Here is a 16,545-nt window from a genome sequence, read left to right as displayed (position 1 = left end):
TATGCGGGCTCACAAAAAATACAAAAAATATCTTAAAAATATGAAATGGATCAAATTTCGTTTCATATTAATGGGAATTAAGTAAATAATTAGTTCTTTCAGACGATTAGGTAAAATCAAAATGTTGGCCTCATAAACACGAGAAAACTAACAGGCTGTGTTGTAACATAAAGTGGCCGCATAACAATAATCACAGGAAAGTTGGCCGGTATGCTGTGTGACTCGAACACAAATAATTTGCGCTCAAATAAACAAGTTGTATCTAAATGTTCCTATACTGACTATTACAATTCTTAGCCATTTTAAAACAATTATTTCGTATCTAATGCGTAATGCATATTATAAACTTCATCGTTCCATTCCACACATGCGTACAACTACAACTGCAATGGTAAATAACAAATATACGAGTGGACATGGAAATAATGTTTAGGGTTGTCATTTTTCAAGTTGTTGCTCCTGGTGTCTATTGCATGAATTCAACTTTGACAGAGCGCTGATGAGTGCCGCGTGTAAACAACATAAATATCATCAGGAGTCTTGCTTTAGTTGTCCGTGTCATGCGGCTTAGTATGATGCATATTACTGAGACTTTTTTCATTTCTAATTAAATGTAAAATTATTTTTGCTCATTGAAAAAACATTTAGCTAAGATTATTTATACTAGCTCAAGATTTCGTTGCGAATCAAGAACGGGAAGAAACATTTTGCAGAGCCATCCTATAAGAGGTGTCCGGCAACCGCATGGGTACGTACCAAATCTCTGCAAATTTACTTTACCAGCATTACCAAATAGAGAAGAAAATCGAATTGTCCTATGACTCAGTAGACCAACATACAACTGTTCAAATGACTTATAAAACTCTTTCTTTGGCATACTTTATAAAAATATTATTAATCATCGACAGGATAAGTGATTGTTCGGTAGGTTCCGGTTCACAAGACAGAATATCAATCAATTTCATGGTGTATGAGCGTTGACCAGATGCGACAATGATAAGTTTCATTTATTATTCGTATGAGCATTTTGGCGAAACATACTTAACTCTAAGGGTTTGTATCAATAGATCCGACCTTCGTCTTCGATCATTTTTTCCTGTGTTTCGTTATCGACTAAAGAAAAAGTACAAATTATTCTTGTCTTCTGGCTTTTTTATTTCAATCTACCCAGGTTTTTTATTACGCGGTTGTACTTCATTAATTTCTCGGTTAACCTTAACTTTCACAGCTTTTTAAATACCCCCTGAATTTTCTTTGATTTTTTGTGAATTTTTCCGTGGGGTCAACTCATTGCTTTATTGACGCTGAAGGTCTTAAACAACCAAAACCAAACCGTGTAAAAAAAACCTGGGTGTATTCAAAATGGGTTCACATTTGCATTTCTCAACGTTTCGGCTCGTTTATTGGGTCTTTTTCAAGAGAAAAGCTGTCGTTCTTTGTACACGTAACATATATGCTACGGTTGTCGACACAGCGCAAACCGTAGACAGTTCGACCCACAACACGTATTTTCACTTCGCGACTAACATCCTGTCACGAGTGCTCCGAGATACCTATTTGAACTCGTTGACAACTTCAAATCGCATCCCATTCATTCCCACCAATGAACCTACATCATCATTTGGACTACCGTCTTCAATGCTAGCCACAAGATACTTGATTTTTCAGTTTCCCGTTTCAAAGGCATAAAGGCCTCGTTCACTGCTCTGCGATCTATAATAATGATGTCGATATCACCTGCAAAACCACGAAGCATGTAAAAAACTTGTTTATGTTTCTGATAGGTACATAGTAGACGGTATTCTGTTTTTGCCTTCTTGGCTCGATTGTCCAGTCAACAATAGCTCAATAGCTTCCACCTCGCAGCAATTCCTGCTCGGTTGGGAAACAAATTTCCAAAACAGTTATTGATCTTGACAAGCGCACTGCCTGTACTATCTTATGTTTCCGGCCAGCGAAAAAAACGCATTAGCGTAAAAATGCTGTAGAGCTTCCATTTTGTTTTCAATTTACTCAACTTGATTATTTTTTCGAGCTTCAAGATTCTTATTAAAATAAACTTTTTACAGAATTTCAATTACTCTTTTTGTTAAGCATTTGTGTATGTGCTCTACTACAGTGGTGTATCTCTTACTGGAAGTAAATAAAAATAATTGAACATATTTTCCTGCTCTATTTTAACTTCAGTGTACCTATTTCCTTTTTGATGTATAAAAATTTCAATTTTAATTTTTATAGTACGTTCAGATTATGAGCTATATCACTTGATATAGCGAATCTTGACATGAGATGCCATATGCATTATTTCCAGTGAAAACTAGATGTACAAACACTGATGTCAAGATGCTGTATATCAAGTAATATAGCTCATAATCTGAACGTAGTCTTAGTGGTAAAATAACTCTTATTATTATATACGTTTTTCAGAACACGAAAACGCGTCATCAGCGGAAAAGAAACTTTTTTCTTTTTTCAATCAAGGAGCAAGTAGCTCAAAGCACAAGAATGCCTATCAAACATTAAATAGTCAAAAGCACCTTGAAGGTTTGGCGTTAAGTCGTGGGTTGGATGACATCAAAGCTATGTCAGTTGCCAGCCTTTACGAGGGAGATGGGGATGGAGCCATCGACATGAATACCCTCAGGTAAATCCTTCCCATTACTATACATTGAAGTCGGTTTTTCACGCAAGAATACGTACCGCGTAATTATTGCAACCCAAAACCCGCTTCAAAAAAATCGTTAAAACAAACGCAAGTGCAATAAATATTTATTTTAAAATAAAATCATTTAACAGATCAGATGATACCAAATCAATTGCGTCAAACACGAATCTCAACAGTGATACCAAAAAGACTCATGTCACAATGACGGATTATCCAAAGGAAGAACCAGTCCTGCGAAACGTTACCTCTAGTGAAGACTGCCCCTGCAACCCGTACGGGGAAACTCCCTCAGTTAATAACTCGCTCTATTTCGCCGATGGTGTCAAATCGGTTGATTTTGTACTGGTATGGAAAACTGCTTTAGAAGAAGAATCTCATTTAGAATCAACACGAGAGGCGAAGCGCTCTACCTTTGAGCAGCACCTCATCCGTGATGGTCTCGAATTGGAACGAGAAGTGATAGAAAATGAAATACATTTCATCAAGGTATGTATTTAAAGTATTTAAAACAGCCAAAACAAGCGTGATCTTATTCTAGATTCATGCACCGTTGGAAGTGTTACGAAGGTACAGCGAAATATTGAAGCTTCGAATGCCTATGAAAGAGGTAAGTAGCTTCAAATTGCTTCGTCATAAGTGCATCGTGTGTTAACTTTGAATTTTGTTTACCAAATTATTTAATAATCGTCAGTCACATATTTGGTTAATTAACTAATTTAATTATATTTTTCTTTTATGTTCAATCGTGGGTAAAAGTCGCTATGCACTGTGCAGAACTCTGGTAAATTGAGTAGGTTGGCGAGTGCAGCACAATTTATCTCTCATAAGGTTTGCTATTCAGTTATAAATGTTGCATTGTTTCTTTGCTAGATTACATATTTCTATTGTTGTAATTAAACTAACATGCAAAATATTTGAATTAACATTTGTAGGTAAATTGTGAAGCGGTCCTTTTTTGAAGCCTCTAACTATTTTAAAATTTAAAAACAAAAACTGAAAAAGTGCAACACGTGTGAATCAACCTGAAGAATTGGCCTGGCGTTGGTTCAAAATCGGGCGAATTTATGCCAAACTTAAAAACAGCACTTTTTCGATTTTTTTGTTAACCCTTAAAGGCGCAAGGTGATTTTTTTAGAAATCGACGGAAATATTTTCAACGTAAATAACCATTGAAATCATTACCATTAAACGTATTTTCGATTTGTTGTTTTAAAACAACATTGCGCATTTAAGGGTTCAAAATTTAAAAAAATACAGACATCTCGATAGGTACCCTCGAATATAAATCTAAATTAATAAATAATAATTAATCTAAAATTTGAATATGTTTTAGGCATGGCAAATACTTAACACTACGAATACCGAGATCAGATTTAAAGGAAACTTGAACTTTAAATCGCTATGTCTCAGCAGATGCAATTTTCAAAATACTTTTTATTTTTTCATATTTTACCTATCACATATAGTTTCATAATACTGGTGTTTTGTGTTTCTAAAGGGTCCTCAGTTTTTCCCTGGAATGCCCGTGAGTCAGCACGCTACTTACTTACTTACGGATCCTGTACACCTCCGGTGGTGCAAAGGGCCGACTTGAAAGATCTCCATCCTGAGCGTTGCCCGGCTATCGCTTTAACCTGTTGCCAGGTTAGATTTCGGTCGACTTCTTTTATTTCTTTATTGAGGCTTCGCCGCCATGAGCCTCTGGGTCTGCCTCTGCTGCGATGTCCCGCTGGGTTCCAGTCTAATGCTTGTTTACAGATTTCGTTTCCGCCCCTACGTAGAGTGTGGCCGACCCAGCCCCACTTCCGATTCCGAATTTCTGTTGCTATCGGCCTCTGGTGACAACGACGATGGAGCTCATTGTTTGAGATCCAGTTGTGAGGCCACCAGGCCCGAATTATATACCGCAGGCATCTGTTAATGAACACCTGCAGCCGTTGAGTGTTCTCCACTGATACACACCATGTTTCGCTAGCGTATAACAGCACAGATTTCACGTTAGAGTTGAAAATTCGTATTTTGGTGCGTTCACTTATCTGCCTGTTTTTCCAGATATTTCTTAAACTCGCAAAGGCGGCCCTTGCTTTCTTGATCCGTGCGCCTATGTCGATCTTGGTACCGCCGTCCGACGCCATTTGGCTACCAAGATATTGGAAGCTTTCAACATTCTCCACTGGTTGCCCGGCTACTGTGAAACTGGAAGGAGTCGCCGTGTTTACATCCAACGATTTGGTTTTGTTGACGTTGATGACTAAACCTGCCGAAGAGGAGCGCTCGGCAAGGTCGTTGAGCTTACTCTGCATATCAGAGCGCCGTTGCGCGAGGAGTGCAACGTCATCAGCCAATTCGAAGTCGTTTAGATGCTCCATGGTTATAGGCTGCCATAACAGCCCGCGGTTTGGTTCACGGTCAATCGCACCTACCAGAATCTCATCGATTACGATGAGGAACAGTAACGGTGATAGGATACATCCTTGCCTCACACCAGCTACGACCCGGATAGGGTCGGACAGGACCCCATTGTGCAGCACTCTACACGAAAAGGCCTCGTACTGTGCTTCGATGAGGCCGATGATTTTCTCAGGAACTCCCTTGCGTCTCAGGGCGCCCCACATATTCTCGTGATTGAGACGGTCGAAAGCTTTTTCGTAGTCAATGAATACCAAGTAAAGGGACTCTTGGAATTCGTTGACCTGCTCCAGAATGATGCGGAGCGTGACAATATGGTCCACACAGGATCTTCCGGCACGGAATCCGGCTTGCTGCTTGCCGCCGGAGAGTCGCATAGATCTTCTCCTGAATCCGGGCTAGGATAATTTTGCATAGAACTTTGAGAACGGTACACAGCAACATAATGCCTCGCCAGTTATCGCATTCAGTCAGGTCACCCTTTTTGGGCACCTTTACTAAGATACCTTGCATCCAGTCGACCGGGAAAGTTGCGGTGTCCCAGATATTATGAAATAAACGATGCAGTAGTTGAGCGGATGTCATGGGGTCAGCTTTGAGCATCTCGGCTGATATGCGGTCGACCCCTGGGGCTTTATTCGATTTCATGCTTTGGATGGCTGTTTGAATCTCTAGCAGTGATGGAGCTTCGGTATTGACGCGTGTTATACGTCGTATCCTAGGCAGATCATGCCGAGGTGGTGATGGCCTGGCTGGCACTTGAAAAAGTTGTTCGAAGTGCTCGAACCAGCGTTTCAGCTGGTCAGTTGGGTCGGTCAATAACTGATCATTCGCGTCTTTCACAGGCATCGTTGCATTCATCTTCGCCCCGCTTAAGCGTCGTGAGATATCGTAGAGGAGGCGAATGTCCCCGGTTGCGGCGGCTCTCTCTCCTTCGTCGGCCAGAGAGTCTGCCCACGCTCGCTTGTCCCGTCGACATGAGCGTTTTACTTCCTTCTCAAGAGCCGCGTATCGTTGGCGGGCTAGAACTTTGGCTCCTCTGGTTTTTGATCGCTCTATCGCGGCTTTGGCTTCTCTTCGCTCCTCTATCTTCCTCCAGGTCTCATCGGTGATCCATTGTTTTCTCTGGGTGCGTAGTTCGCCCAGATTGTTCTCGCTGGTGGCGATGAAGGCATTCTTGATGGCGGTCCATTGGTCTTCCACGCTGCCACCTTCCGGAATATCTGCAGCACGCGTCTCCAGTTCTTCAACGAAGGACCGTTTCACCGTGGCATCTTCCAGTCGGCGTGTGTTGAATCGTCGTCCAACTCTTTCCTCCTGCCGACGAATCCGCGCAATGCGCAGGCGTATTTCGCCGATGAGGAGGTGATGATCAGACGCGATATCGGCACTACGTTTATTCCGTACATCAAGAAGGCTCCGTTTCCATTTTCGGCTGATGCAGATGTGGTCGATTTGATTTTCTGTAAAGCCGTCACGGGAGACCCACGTGACCTTGTAAACCGGTCGATGAGGGAAGAGCGATCCCCCGATCACCATGTCGTTATTACCACAAAATTCTGCGAACAGCTCTCCGTTTTCGCTCATTTCTCCGAGACCATGGCGTCCCATAATGCGCTCATGGTTCGAGTTGTCGGATCCGATCTTCGCATTGAAGTCGTCAGCACGCTGCCAATCGAAAAATTGTAAAATTCGGTTTACTCAATATAATTTAGCATAGTTTACAACCATTCCATAAGGAAATGCCACAGAAACTTTTTGAACATCCCTAAATGCCTTTAGATGGGCCTACTTTGTTGGAAAACAAAACAGCGTTCAAAATAACCAAACGATCCCAAACCGGATTATTTAATAATTGTGCTCAAAAATGATTCCTGAGGAGATAGATAACGTAATACAAACAATATTCCTACAGAACTTCCAGGTTCTCCAAAAGCAAATTTATTCCAGCATGGGAATATTATTAATTAAAATCCAATTTGCGACAAGATGCACAATTGGGTTCTCCAATGAAGAATCGATATTCGATTTTATTTCAGGGAACGGTGTAGTTAATCATCATGAACGCGTAAGTTTTTCTTTCATCCCAAAAGTCGAAAGGGACATTGTTTAATTTGAAATTTAAAAAGAAAATGCTTCCTCGACATTTTCGGTCTTGTTTTACGTACGGAATAATCTGATTCAAACGCACTAACAAAACACCACAGGGCACTTGACTCAACCAGAGTCTATTATATAGAGTTACGCAAAGAGTGAGGCCAAATCTCCCTATTGAACTGTCAAACCGTCTACATATCGAGCAAAGTAAACAAATGCTTGTTGGTAAGGCGAAAGTATTGTTATCGCCTAATGATTATTATGGCGAATTAAAACGCAAGAATTAAAATGTGTTAGCTTTGTTCTAGAAACAGCTTCAAAACACTTTAATACACCCTCCAATAATGTAACAACAAGAAACTCACGTGTTTGCACCCTGTAGATGCCTCGGTCATAGAATTAAAAAGCTTTAGAAGTGAGCACTCCCGTGAAATCACTTCAAGGGTTGAATAAAAATGAAAGTTGCCAACATAATAACAACAGCATCATTCAGAGTAAGTGTAAGAAGATCCTCTTTGCGCAACTTTATAATCAGAATCCTTGGATTCAACCTTTGATAGTTAATATATGGGCCTGACGTTTTGGGATGATGTTCTGATATGTTAACTTTTCACAAAATATCATTTTCACTTACTTGGGCTATCATCAGAATTTATATAACATCGGTTCATGTATTCTTGACCGATACATTATCGCACAGTAGGGCTTTAGGACCCAATTAAGCTCACGGTAAGTTTAGTTTCGTTCTTTACACTTGTCGGTAATTTGGTCGCTATTTATCCACGCTGATAGTTTTTACGCGGGTTTTGGGATGGACGCGATTTTATACACAAGCTCTTACGCATTTTTTTAAATGGTTGGGAAACACGTAGTTTTTACGAGAATTTTGATATTTACGCTGGTTGAAAGATGCTGTGCGTATTGCTCGGATACAAAATTTCGAATTCCAATAAGAGTGCAAGATTATAAAAAAGAGTACATTATTCCAATAAGCATTTATAGTTCTAATAAGGATGAAATATTTTATTCAGCAGTCATAGTGTCGATAAAAGTACATAATTCTATTAATAATAGACAATTCTAACAAGAAAATATAATTTGAGGAAGGATATAATAATAAGAGTGTAATATATATATTATACAAAATTTCGAATTCCAATAAGAGTGCAAGATTATAAAAAGAGTACATTATTCCAATAAGCATTTATAGTTCTAATAAGGATGAAATATTTTATTCAGCAGTCATAGTTTCGATAAAAGTACATAATTCTATTAATAATAGACAATTCTAACAAGCAAATATAATTTGAGGAAGGATATAATAATAAGAGTGTAATATATATTATTGATTATACCCTGATTTCTGTATTGACAATTTCCTGTTTTTTGAAGGAAAAAATCGGTCGGAGGATTTTTTTAATCGTGCGTCTTGCACCATTCTGTCCTATGGCCATTTGTCTTTTTCCGATCACATTAAAACGGTACTATTAGTAGAACGTGCGGCATCTGCTTTACTATCGTTTTATACTTTTTCTGTCACCTAAAAAACAAACGCTGATAACTATTGATAACCATAACATAAACTTCTAACATTTCTATTAACAACGGGCTTTCGTTTTCAGTTCACCTCATCCATTGATTTTGAGTTTCCTGGCTTTGGGACAATGCTGTACAATTAATGAAACAAAAAAGTTTTAAACACTTAATAATTTCAATGGTATTCGATGCTATTATCATCCCAGAGTTGGACATTTTTTCTGGCGTAGTTTGAGTATGTATAGTTTTAAATCATTTTTATCATGCATTATTATCTCACTACAACTGAAAATGTAATCACAAAAATGTTAAATTTTCCACAGTTTTGAATTAATTTTGTTGGAAGTTTCGTTTTATCGTTTATAGTAGAATTTTAGTTATTCGCGCCTAACTAAGTTTATTGTTAATTGTGCCTAGCTGTATGTAAATGTTTTTGAATGTGTATTTTTTCTTGAACTAGTCAAACAAACAGCATTTTTGTAAAATTATTGCCAGCTGGTATAAAAACCTCTAATTTACATTTTATCTGTGGAAAATTTGTTTTTTTATGAAAACAAAATGCTAGTTCATATCTGGATTTTTTTTATTAGTATACAAATAAGCGTATCAAACTAATTGTTTTTTTTTTACAAAATAACAGATACCCGGCATGGCTGGTGTTAGGACCCGCACTACAACAATTCTATCTCGACTGAAAGGATTTGCTGGAAAATTAGCTCGCTACATTTTGGTAGACGAGAAATTTTTTCCACCTCGGTCCCATCGATTTACGGCAGTGTACAGCCGTGATAAAGAATACCTGTAGGTGTTTTTGTATTCATTTCATGAAATCGATTGATTGCAGATTCTGTTTCATTTCTGTAACTAGTTTTGATTTAAAACAAGCATGTTTTTTCACGGCCGCTGTTCGTTCACGTATAGTTCAATTCATCCTAGATCGAAAGCGATTTTCAGATGACTCACGGAACGATTATGCTTTTGGAATAGAGCGTTTAATAACTGATGAAGTGTACATCGCTGCATATCCATTGCATGATGTAAGTAGTACATATTATGGAATTGTTTAATTTAGTGTTATACAAAATATACGACAGATATATCAAGCAGGTCTGAGCAGGAGTCCCAATATTTTGCTGAAACTACACCATAGCGCTTTGTGCTTTATCGATAATTTATGATGCAGCTTGTTGAAATAGAAAATTGCGGTAATTTTTTTTAGAGGGATGTATCCAAGCGTGTTAACCTGCCGGAAGTACCTGTCGTTTCCCTGTTTGAAATTTATTGATCTGTTTAATACTTTTAGGGAGAAATCAATGTTCCCGGCAGTATGAGACACCTTCTGTATACTAAATGGGCTGCAGTTTCGAAGTGGTACCGGTATCAACCGTTAGACTATATTAAAGAATATTTTGGAGTCAAAATAGGACTTTATTTTGCCTGGCTTGGTTATTACACTTATATGCTGTTATTGGCGTCCATAGTTGGAATTGTTTGCTTTGTATACTCATGGAAAACGTTGAGGTTCAATACCCCAAGGTAATTTCACTAGTTAATAGCATTTTAGAGAGTACACAATGCCAAACCAAAGGCGAAGCATTATTATACGGTTTAGACGTATAGGGGAACTGTACCGGTTTTGGTCATGTTCCTAATTTGGCCAATTTTGCAAATAATTCCAAAAATAAAGTAATTCGGAAGGGTTTTATTAGTTCCAACAAGAGATATATCCCTCACGATTCAACGCTGCTTTTAACTGATCGATTATTTTGGGAAAATATGTATTTTTCAGAGTTGGCCAAAATAGGCACTAAGTTGGCCAAAACCGGTGCACTTCCCCTATCGCTTTTCTGGTATCGTACAGGATTTAGTGTAAATTAGATACAAATAGTTTTTTTTTCAATTTCAGTGAAGAGATATGTTCAAAACAAAATAATATAAAGATGTGTCCACTCTGTGATCATTGGTGCGATTATTGGGAATTAAGTGAAACATGTTTGCACTCGCGGGCGACCTATTTATTTGACAATCCTACAACAGTGCTGTTTGCAATTTTTATGTCATTTTGGGGTAAGTATCAATAATTAGAAACTGTAAATAGGTTAAGGTAGTCAATTCGATCCATAGTCATCATCCAGAAAAGTATTAACAGAAACTTGAGAAATCATGCCTGTGTCTCTATCTGACCCTATACTTTACTCTTTTGTGCCACGATAGAAAAAAAATCAAAGTAGAGATGCATTGTCAATTTTTTCATTTATTTTTTTGTGCAAACTCCAAATCAATATAAAATGTTATAATTGTTATACATTTGTGTTTGTTCATACGTTTTTTAAAGTAAAGTTCAGGTAAAGCAAAATTTCCAATATTTCCATATGAAACGTGCCTTCCAATAATCATGCAAACAAACGAGTAACTTTTATTGATTGAAAATTTGAGTCATTTTGAGCTGGGAGGCATAATATGTCCTATAATCGTTGGGAAATGAGATTTCAATCATCATACATGATTATTTTGTTTGAAAATCAGCATTGGCGTTATAATTATTTGCGAGGGTGTATTTGGTAACTATAAGGCAGCCTTGAAAAAACTAAATTAATTTCTATTTGAAGCAACTTTGTTCCTGGAGCTTTGGAAACGGTATTCTGCTGAAATCACCCACCGATGGGATTTGACTGGTTTCGACGTTCACGAGGAACATCCTCGTCCGCAATATTTAGCACGACTGTCTCATGTTCGGAGGAAAAAAATCAACGCAGTCACCAATACAGAAGAACCCCAGGTTCCTTACTGGCGAATGAAGTTACCTGCAACGATACTTAGTTTTTCTGTTGTTTTATTGTTGGTATGTATTTATGAAAACTATTTTTTCTAACAGGCATGACTTGAGATTTTTTTCTCGTTTGCAAAATTTGCAGTTTAATGTTTGATCGAAATTATTGTTCTATTTCTATTCTAGGTGTGCCTTGCCATTGTGGCAGTGCTAGCCGTTGTTTTATACCGAATGTCAGTGCTAGCAACTTTGAGCGTTTATGGAGACGAAGTGACTAACTCAGTTGCCATTCTTTTCACAACTGCCACGGCTGCGACAATCAACTTGAGTTTGATAGTTGTATTTAATTGGATGTACACTTACCTCGCCGAATGGCTCACTGAGCGAGAACTACTCAGGACTCAGACAGAATTTGACGATTCACTAACATTGAAAATATATTTACTACAATTCGTCAACTACTATGCATCAATTTTCTATATAGCATTTTTCAAAGGAAAGTTCATCGGATATCCTGGAAATTACAATAGGTTTTTCAATTTTCGACAAGAAGAGGTGTGCAACAGTAGTTATGAAGTATTATTCTCCATAGCTTTAACAGCTTTCCCTTTTGTAGTGTGGATTTGGCGGCTGTCTCATGGAACTTTGCATTCAACTAGGAATTATCATGATTGGCAAACAAGCTGTGAATACTGCGCTTGAAATGGCAATTCCAATATTTTACAAATGGCTAAATTCATTGAAAGTGCGTATTGGAAAGCAGCGCAATCAATCATTAAAAAGCAGGGGTCAACGTTTTGTAAAGGATCTCAAACTAGTGGAATGGGGATCACGCGGTTTGTTTCCTGAGTATTTAGAAATGGGTAATTATAGACACATACACATTATGACAAATTGATTTTATATAGAATTTCATCATTCTCAGTGTTACAATACGGATTTGTTACGATTTTCGTTGCGGCCTTTCCACTCGCTCCATTCTTTGCATTAATGAACAACATTTTAGAAATGCGCCTGGATGCCAAAAAACTACTGACGTTCTATCGAAGACCTGTTTCGCAACGGGTACGCGACATAGGAATATGGTATCGCATTTTGGATAGCATTGGAAAATTAAGTGTTATAACAAATGTAAGAACGATTACAACGTTTTACATGAAAATACAAAGATGTATACTAATAAAATGTTTTACAGGGCTTTATTATAGCATTTACATCAGACTTTATTCCAAAATTAATCTACCGACTTACGCTATCGCCTGATGGGTCACTCGGCGGCTATCTGAACTATACGCTAGCCTATTTCAATACCAGTGACTTCCAGAAAGGAAGTGAACCTTTCCAATCGCAGCACAATGTGAGCATATGTCGATATCCTGATTTTAGAGAGCCACCGTGGGCGAAAAATCCGTACGAGAAAACAACAATGTATTGGTTAATCATGGCCGCACGGCTTGCATTTGTCGTTATATTCGAAGTGAGTGCTTATACGGTTACTAAATTGTGAATGATAACTAATACTACAATCCAACTTTTCAGAATGTGGTTGCAATTGTAATGATTCTTGTTCGTTGGTGCATCCCAGATATGTCTCAGGAGTTACGGGATCAAATTCGCAGAGAAGCTTACATTACAAATGAAATTATCATAAAGCAGGAAACGTTGCGTGCCAGAATGGGTAAATATATAGTTTCATCCTTATGTAAATTAAACATTGAATTTATGCTCCATCCATCCTACAATATTACATACTCCATTCGATTTAGGCAACATTCGATTTAACCGAAAAAACGATTTTCTACCCTTTTTGGAATTGTTTATGAATTGCTTCAAAATCTCATAATCTGCGTAAAAAAGATTCCGAAATCCGCGTAAAAAAAGTGACACATTGTCTCTAGTGTCACAATAAGTGAAGAAATATTAAGAACAATGAGAGAACAAAAAACCTTCGATTTTGACTACATTTGGTTTTTGGTCACATAAACGATTTGAGCGTGTAGCCAAAATCGGATGTTTTTTTGCCTTTCTCGTACAACTAAGTTGTACCGAAAGGCTATCATTTCACTCCAAAATCGAACTTTTGATAGAAGTCCCGGAGACCCATAGTGTTATATACCATTCGACTCAGCTCGATGAGCTGAACAAATGTCTGTCTGTCTGTGTGTGCGTGTGTGTGTGTGTATGTGTGTGCGTGTGTGTGTGCACAAAATGCCATAAAAAACATTAGCCAAATTTTCACATAGAAACTCTTAACCGATTTTCTTGCAACAAGTTGCATCCGACAGAGACTAAAACGCTGTTGATCACTATTGAATTTCATAATAATTGCAAATTGCTAAAAATAGATAATATTAAAATAGTGATGAGACATAGTCACATAGAACAATAATGTGTTATGAAAAATGCCTTGCATCTATGAATATTTTATCCGTGGCTTCCCATTAAGAGTTTCATCGTACTATAAAGATGCTCGTGTTGCACGCATTTAGGCGTAACTATGCTCTTCGTTCAGTTTCATAGTACTATGAAATTGTCCGAAAGTCTAAATTCGAACATAGGAAATTCGAGAAACTTTTGGCAGCGCCATCTGTCGTCTACTAGTGTAAATTTTCTATCATAACATTAGACGGTGTAACTGTTTTGCCTTTCTTGAACATCATCGAGGTGTAAGCGTAAAGGCTACATTTATTATCTTTTTGCGCGAGAAAGGCGCCATCACCGCTAGGTGGATTAATCTGGGTTTTTTGTTGTAATTTTTACTATGTACCACGTTTGCATACTAATAAATATCTACACACCTATGAAATCTCGTCGAGATCTCAGCAATTTTGGTAAATTTTGCCAAAACTCGTACAGCTTAGCTTCAGTAAAAGTGACATTTCGCTACTGAGATTTACCGTAGGTCATAATTCAGTTAACAAAATTGTGTTAACATTTGTGCTGATGAACATAGCGCATTTACATATTTTTTGTGTTATTTTTTTGCCATTGCAGACCGTGAAGACGAATTCACACAAAACAATAGTAACGCCAGAAATCGGAAGCCCATGGAAGCAGCCAACAATTCTTTCGTTCAGTTAGAGCGACTAATTTCTTCCAACCTGTCCGGATCTCAACTAGATCTTTTTATACACAATGAACGTGAAGTGGGCAAGAATAGCAGTGTGTAACACATACCTTTAAAAAACAATCTTGCCAATAAATCGTGATGTCCAAAAATTTCTGAAGCTGTATTATGAGTATGTATCCTATTCTAATGGCAAATTTTTTCTCCGAAATTATCAATATTTTGAAGGTCGTGTTCCACCCACACCCGCCTTTTTTACTCAGGGTCGGCCTCGACAATGGGGGACTAGGTCAAACTGATCGGGATGCAAAAATACACAGTCGCTTTAATTAATTGAACTTTTATTTTTACCCACGTTGTGTGTAGTGTGTATGTGTGAAGGGGGTTGGTAATCGTTGGCCGGCCGGCAAAGTTGGAAGCAATGGATCGGCGCGTGTGTGGCGAGGTTGCCACGGTATCGGCGCGGAATATCCTTACTTGCGGCCGTTGGGACTAGATTTCTCCCTCCGTTCGAGGATGTCACTGCGTCAACTCGAATGTTTGATGGGCGGCGCACGGGAACAGCTTGAGCCTGTTTCTGTCGCTAAGCAACTCGGGCAAAAGAACAACTGTCGGAATGAGATTATTCTGGGGAGATGTAAATGTTCCAAGCCACTGTGGTCTAGCAGGAACGCACAAGGCGAACGATCTCGGGCTTTCTCACCGTCGAGGTTAGGTCAAAGCGTGACCAAAATCTAATGGGTCCTGTTTTATTAGAGGACGGGTCTTAGGGGAAAGTTTTACGGGAAGTTGCTCGACAGATTAATGTACCTGACTCTTAGAAAAGGTCTCTGTAGTTATAACTAGGTCTCTTATTCCTTGTAATTGCTTACCTAGCACTTCTCACTCTTATTTTGGGTTTTTATTATTACTTGGATGTTACTCCTTCGAGCTCTTGAGTGGAAAAGAACGTGCCGAGGAATTTAATGTCTTACCTACCCCAAACCAGACCCATTGAGCTCCTCTTTAGGCAACTGCAGAATCCTTTGTTCTATGTAAGATTATATTGTGTGTTGTATTGGTAAGTGTGTTAACAATCTGTTTTTCCCTACACTTCGAATTGACCGTTTTTTTAGAGTACGTAGAGTTTTTTTCAGTTATAGTGGGTGACTTCAACCTCCGCGGGATTACCTGGCAGAGCCGCTCTATTTCCGGACCCATCTCTTTCTTCTACTAGCGCGACAAGGATCGCCTGGGAAGCAGTGTTACGATAGACGGGGATACCGTCGAGGTGGTCAATGAATTCATCTACATTGGATCCTTGCTGATAATATCTTTCACATAATGTACATATTCACATATGAGTTTTCAGAACATTGCAAATTAATGTCCAAGTCGGGTGGTTTAATCCTCAGAATATTGCTTAGCTTAGCTTAGCTTTGACGGACTATACATATCTATGGTTGCTACTCCGTGATTGACCAGAATCAGTGAAATTGCACAAAGAATCAACTGAATGTTTGACTGGGATTGTTCAAGCATTCTCAGTGTGCAAGTTTCAGTGACTCTAATATTCAAATGATCAATAACGGCGCCGGCCACGTCCTTGTAGTCAGTTAGGAAGAGGGAAGGAATATTAGTAGGTGGTTTTTGCTATTTGAAGACTGTGTTTACCTCTGCGTCTCCACAAAAACCACAGGAAGGATTATTAGTTGGTTAGTTGGTGGGCATCGTTGGATCTGGATTCACTCTGATAAGCGATACGACCGTGCCATTCTTTATACACAGTGATTTTACCTAACCATGATTCGGCCACACAAAGTAAAACAAACTAACTACCTGCACACCGAGCAGGAACACGATCAAACGTATATCTATTGATTTACTTCCCGACCGCACAAACTACAACGATATCAGATCGTTCGACGTGTGTATGAACCGAGCATGGACAATAGTCACCATGCATGCCCGATGGCATATGCAAACTGTAAAGGATAGTGTTTTTGATGACCGAACCGACGT

The 16,545-nt window shown here is 38.6% G+C and overlaps 1 protein-coding gene across 2 annotated transcripts; it reads left to right on the top strand.

Annotated features, from left to right (window-relative positions):
• Positions 1–533: 533 nt before the first annotated feature.
• LOC134226770 (anoctamin-1) lies at positions 534–14,696 on the top strand. 2 transcript variants are annotated; one of them, XM_062707743.1, is made up of 16 exons: positions 534–748; positions 2,428–2,644; positions 2,797–3,151; positions 3,204–3,272; positions 3,422–3,493; positions 9,348–9,508; positions 9,576–9,744; positions 10,011–10,243; positions 10,614–10,774; positions 11,317–11,549; positions 11,664–12,032; positions 12,094–12,340; positions 12,403–12,608; positions 12,673–12,954; positions 13,017–13,155; positions 14,472–14,696. In XM_062707743.1, exons 1-16 carry the CDS (start codon positions 745–747, stop codon positions 14,645–14,647), a joined length of 3,093 nt encoding a protein of 1,030 aa, XP_062563727.1. In that variant the 5' UTR covers positions 534–744; the 3' UTR covers positions 14,648–14,696. The 2 variants fall into 2 exon arrangements, with proteins under 2 accessions (XP_062563727.1, XP_062563728.1); XM_062707744.1 differs by lacking the exon at positions 3,422–3,493.
• The last annotated feature ends 1,849 nt before the right edge of the window (positions 14,697–16,545 follow it).

The sequence above is a fragment of the Armigeres subalbatus genome, chromosome 3 (genome assembly GCF_024139115.2).
Source record: "Armigeres subalbatus isolate Guangzhou_Male chromosome 3, GZ_Asu_2, whole genome shotgun sequence".
NCBI classification, from domain to species: domain Eukaryota; kingdom Metazoa; phylum Arthropoda; class Insecta; order Diptera; family Culicidae; genus Armigeres; species Armigeres subalbatus.
This window is presented reverse-complemented; position numbering and strand designations above follow the sequence as displayed.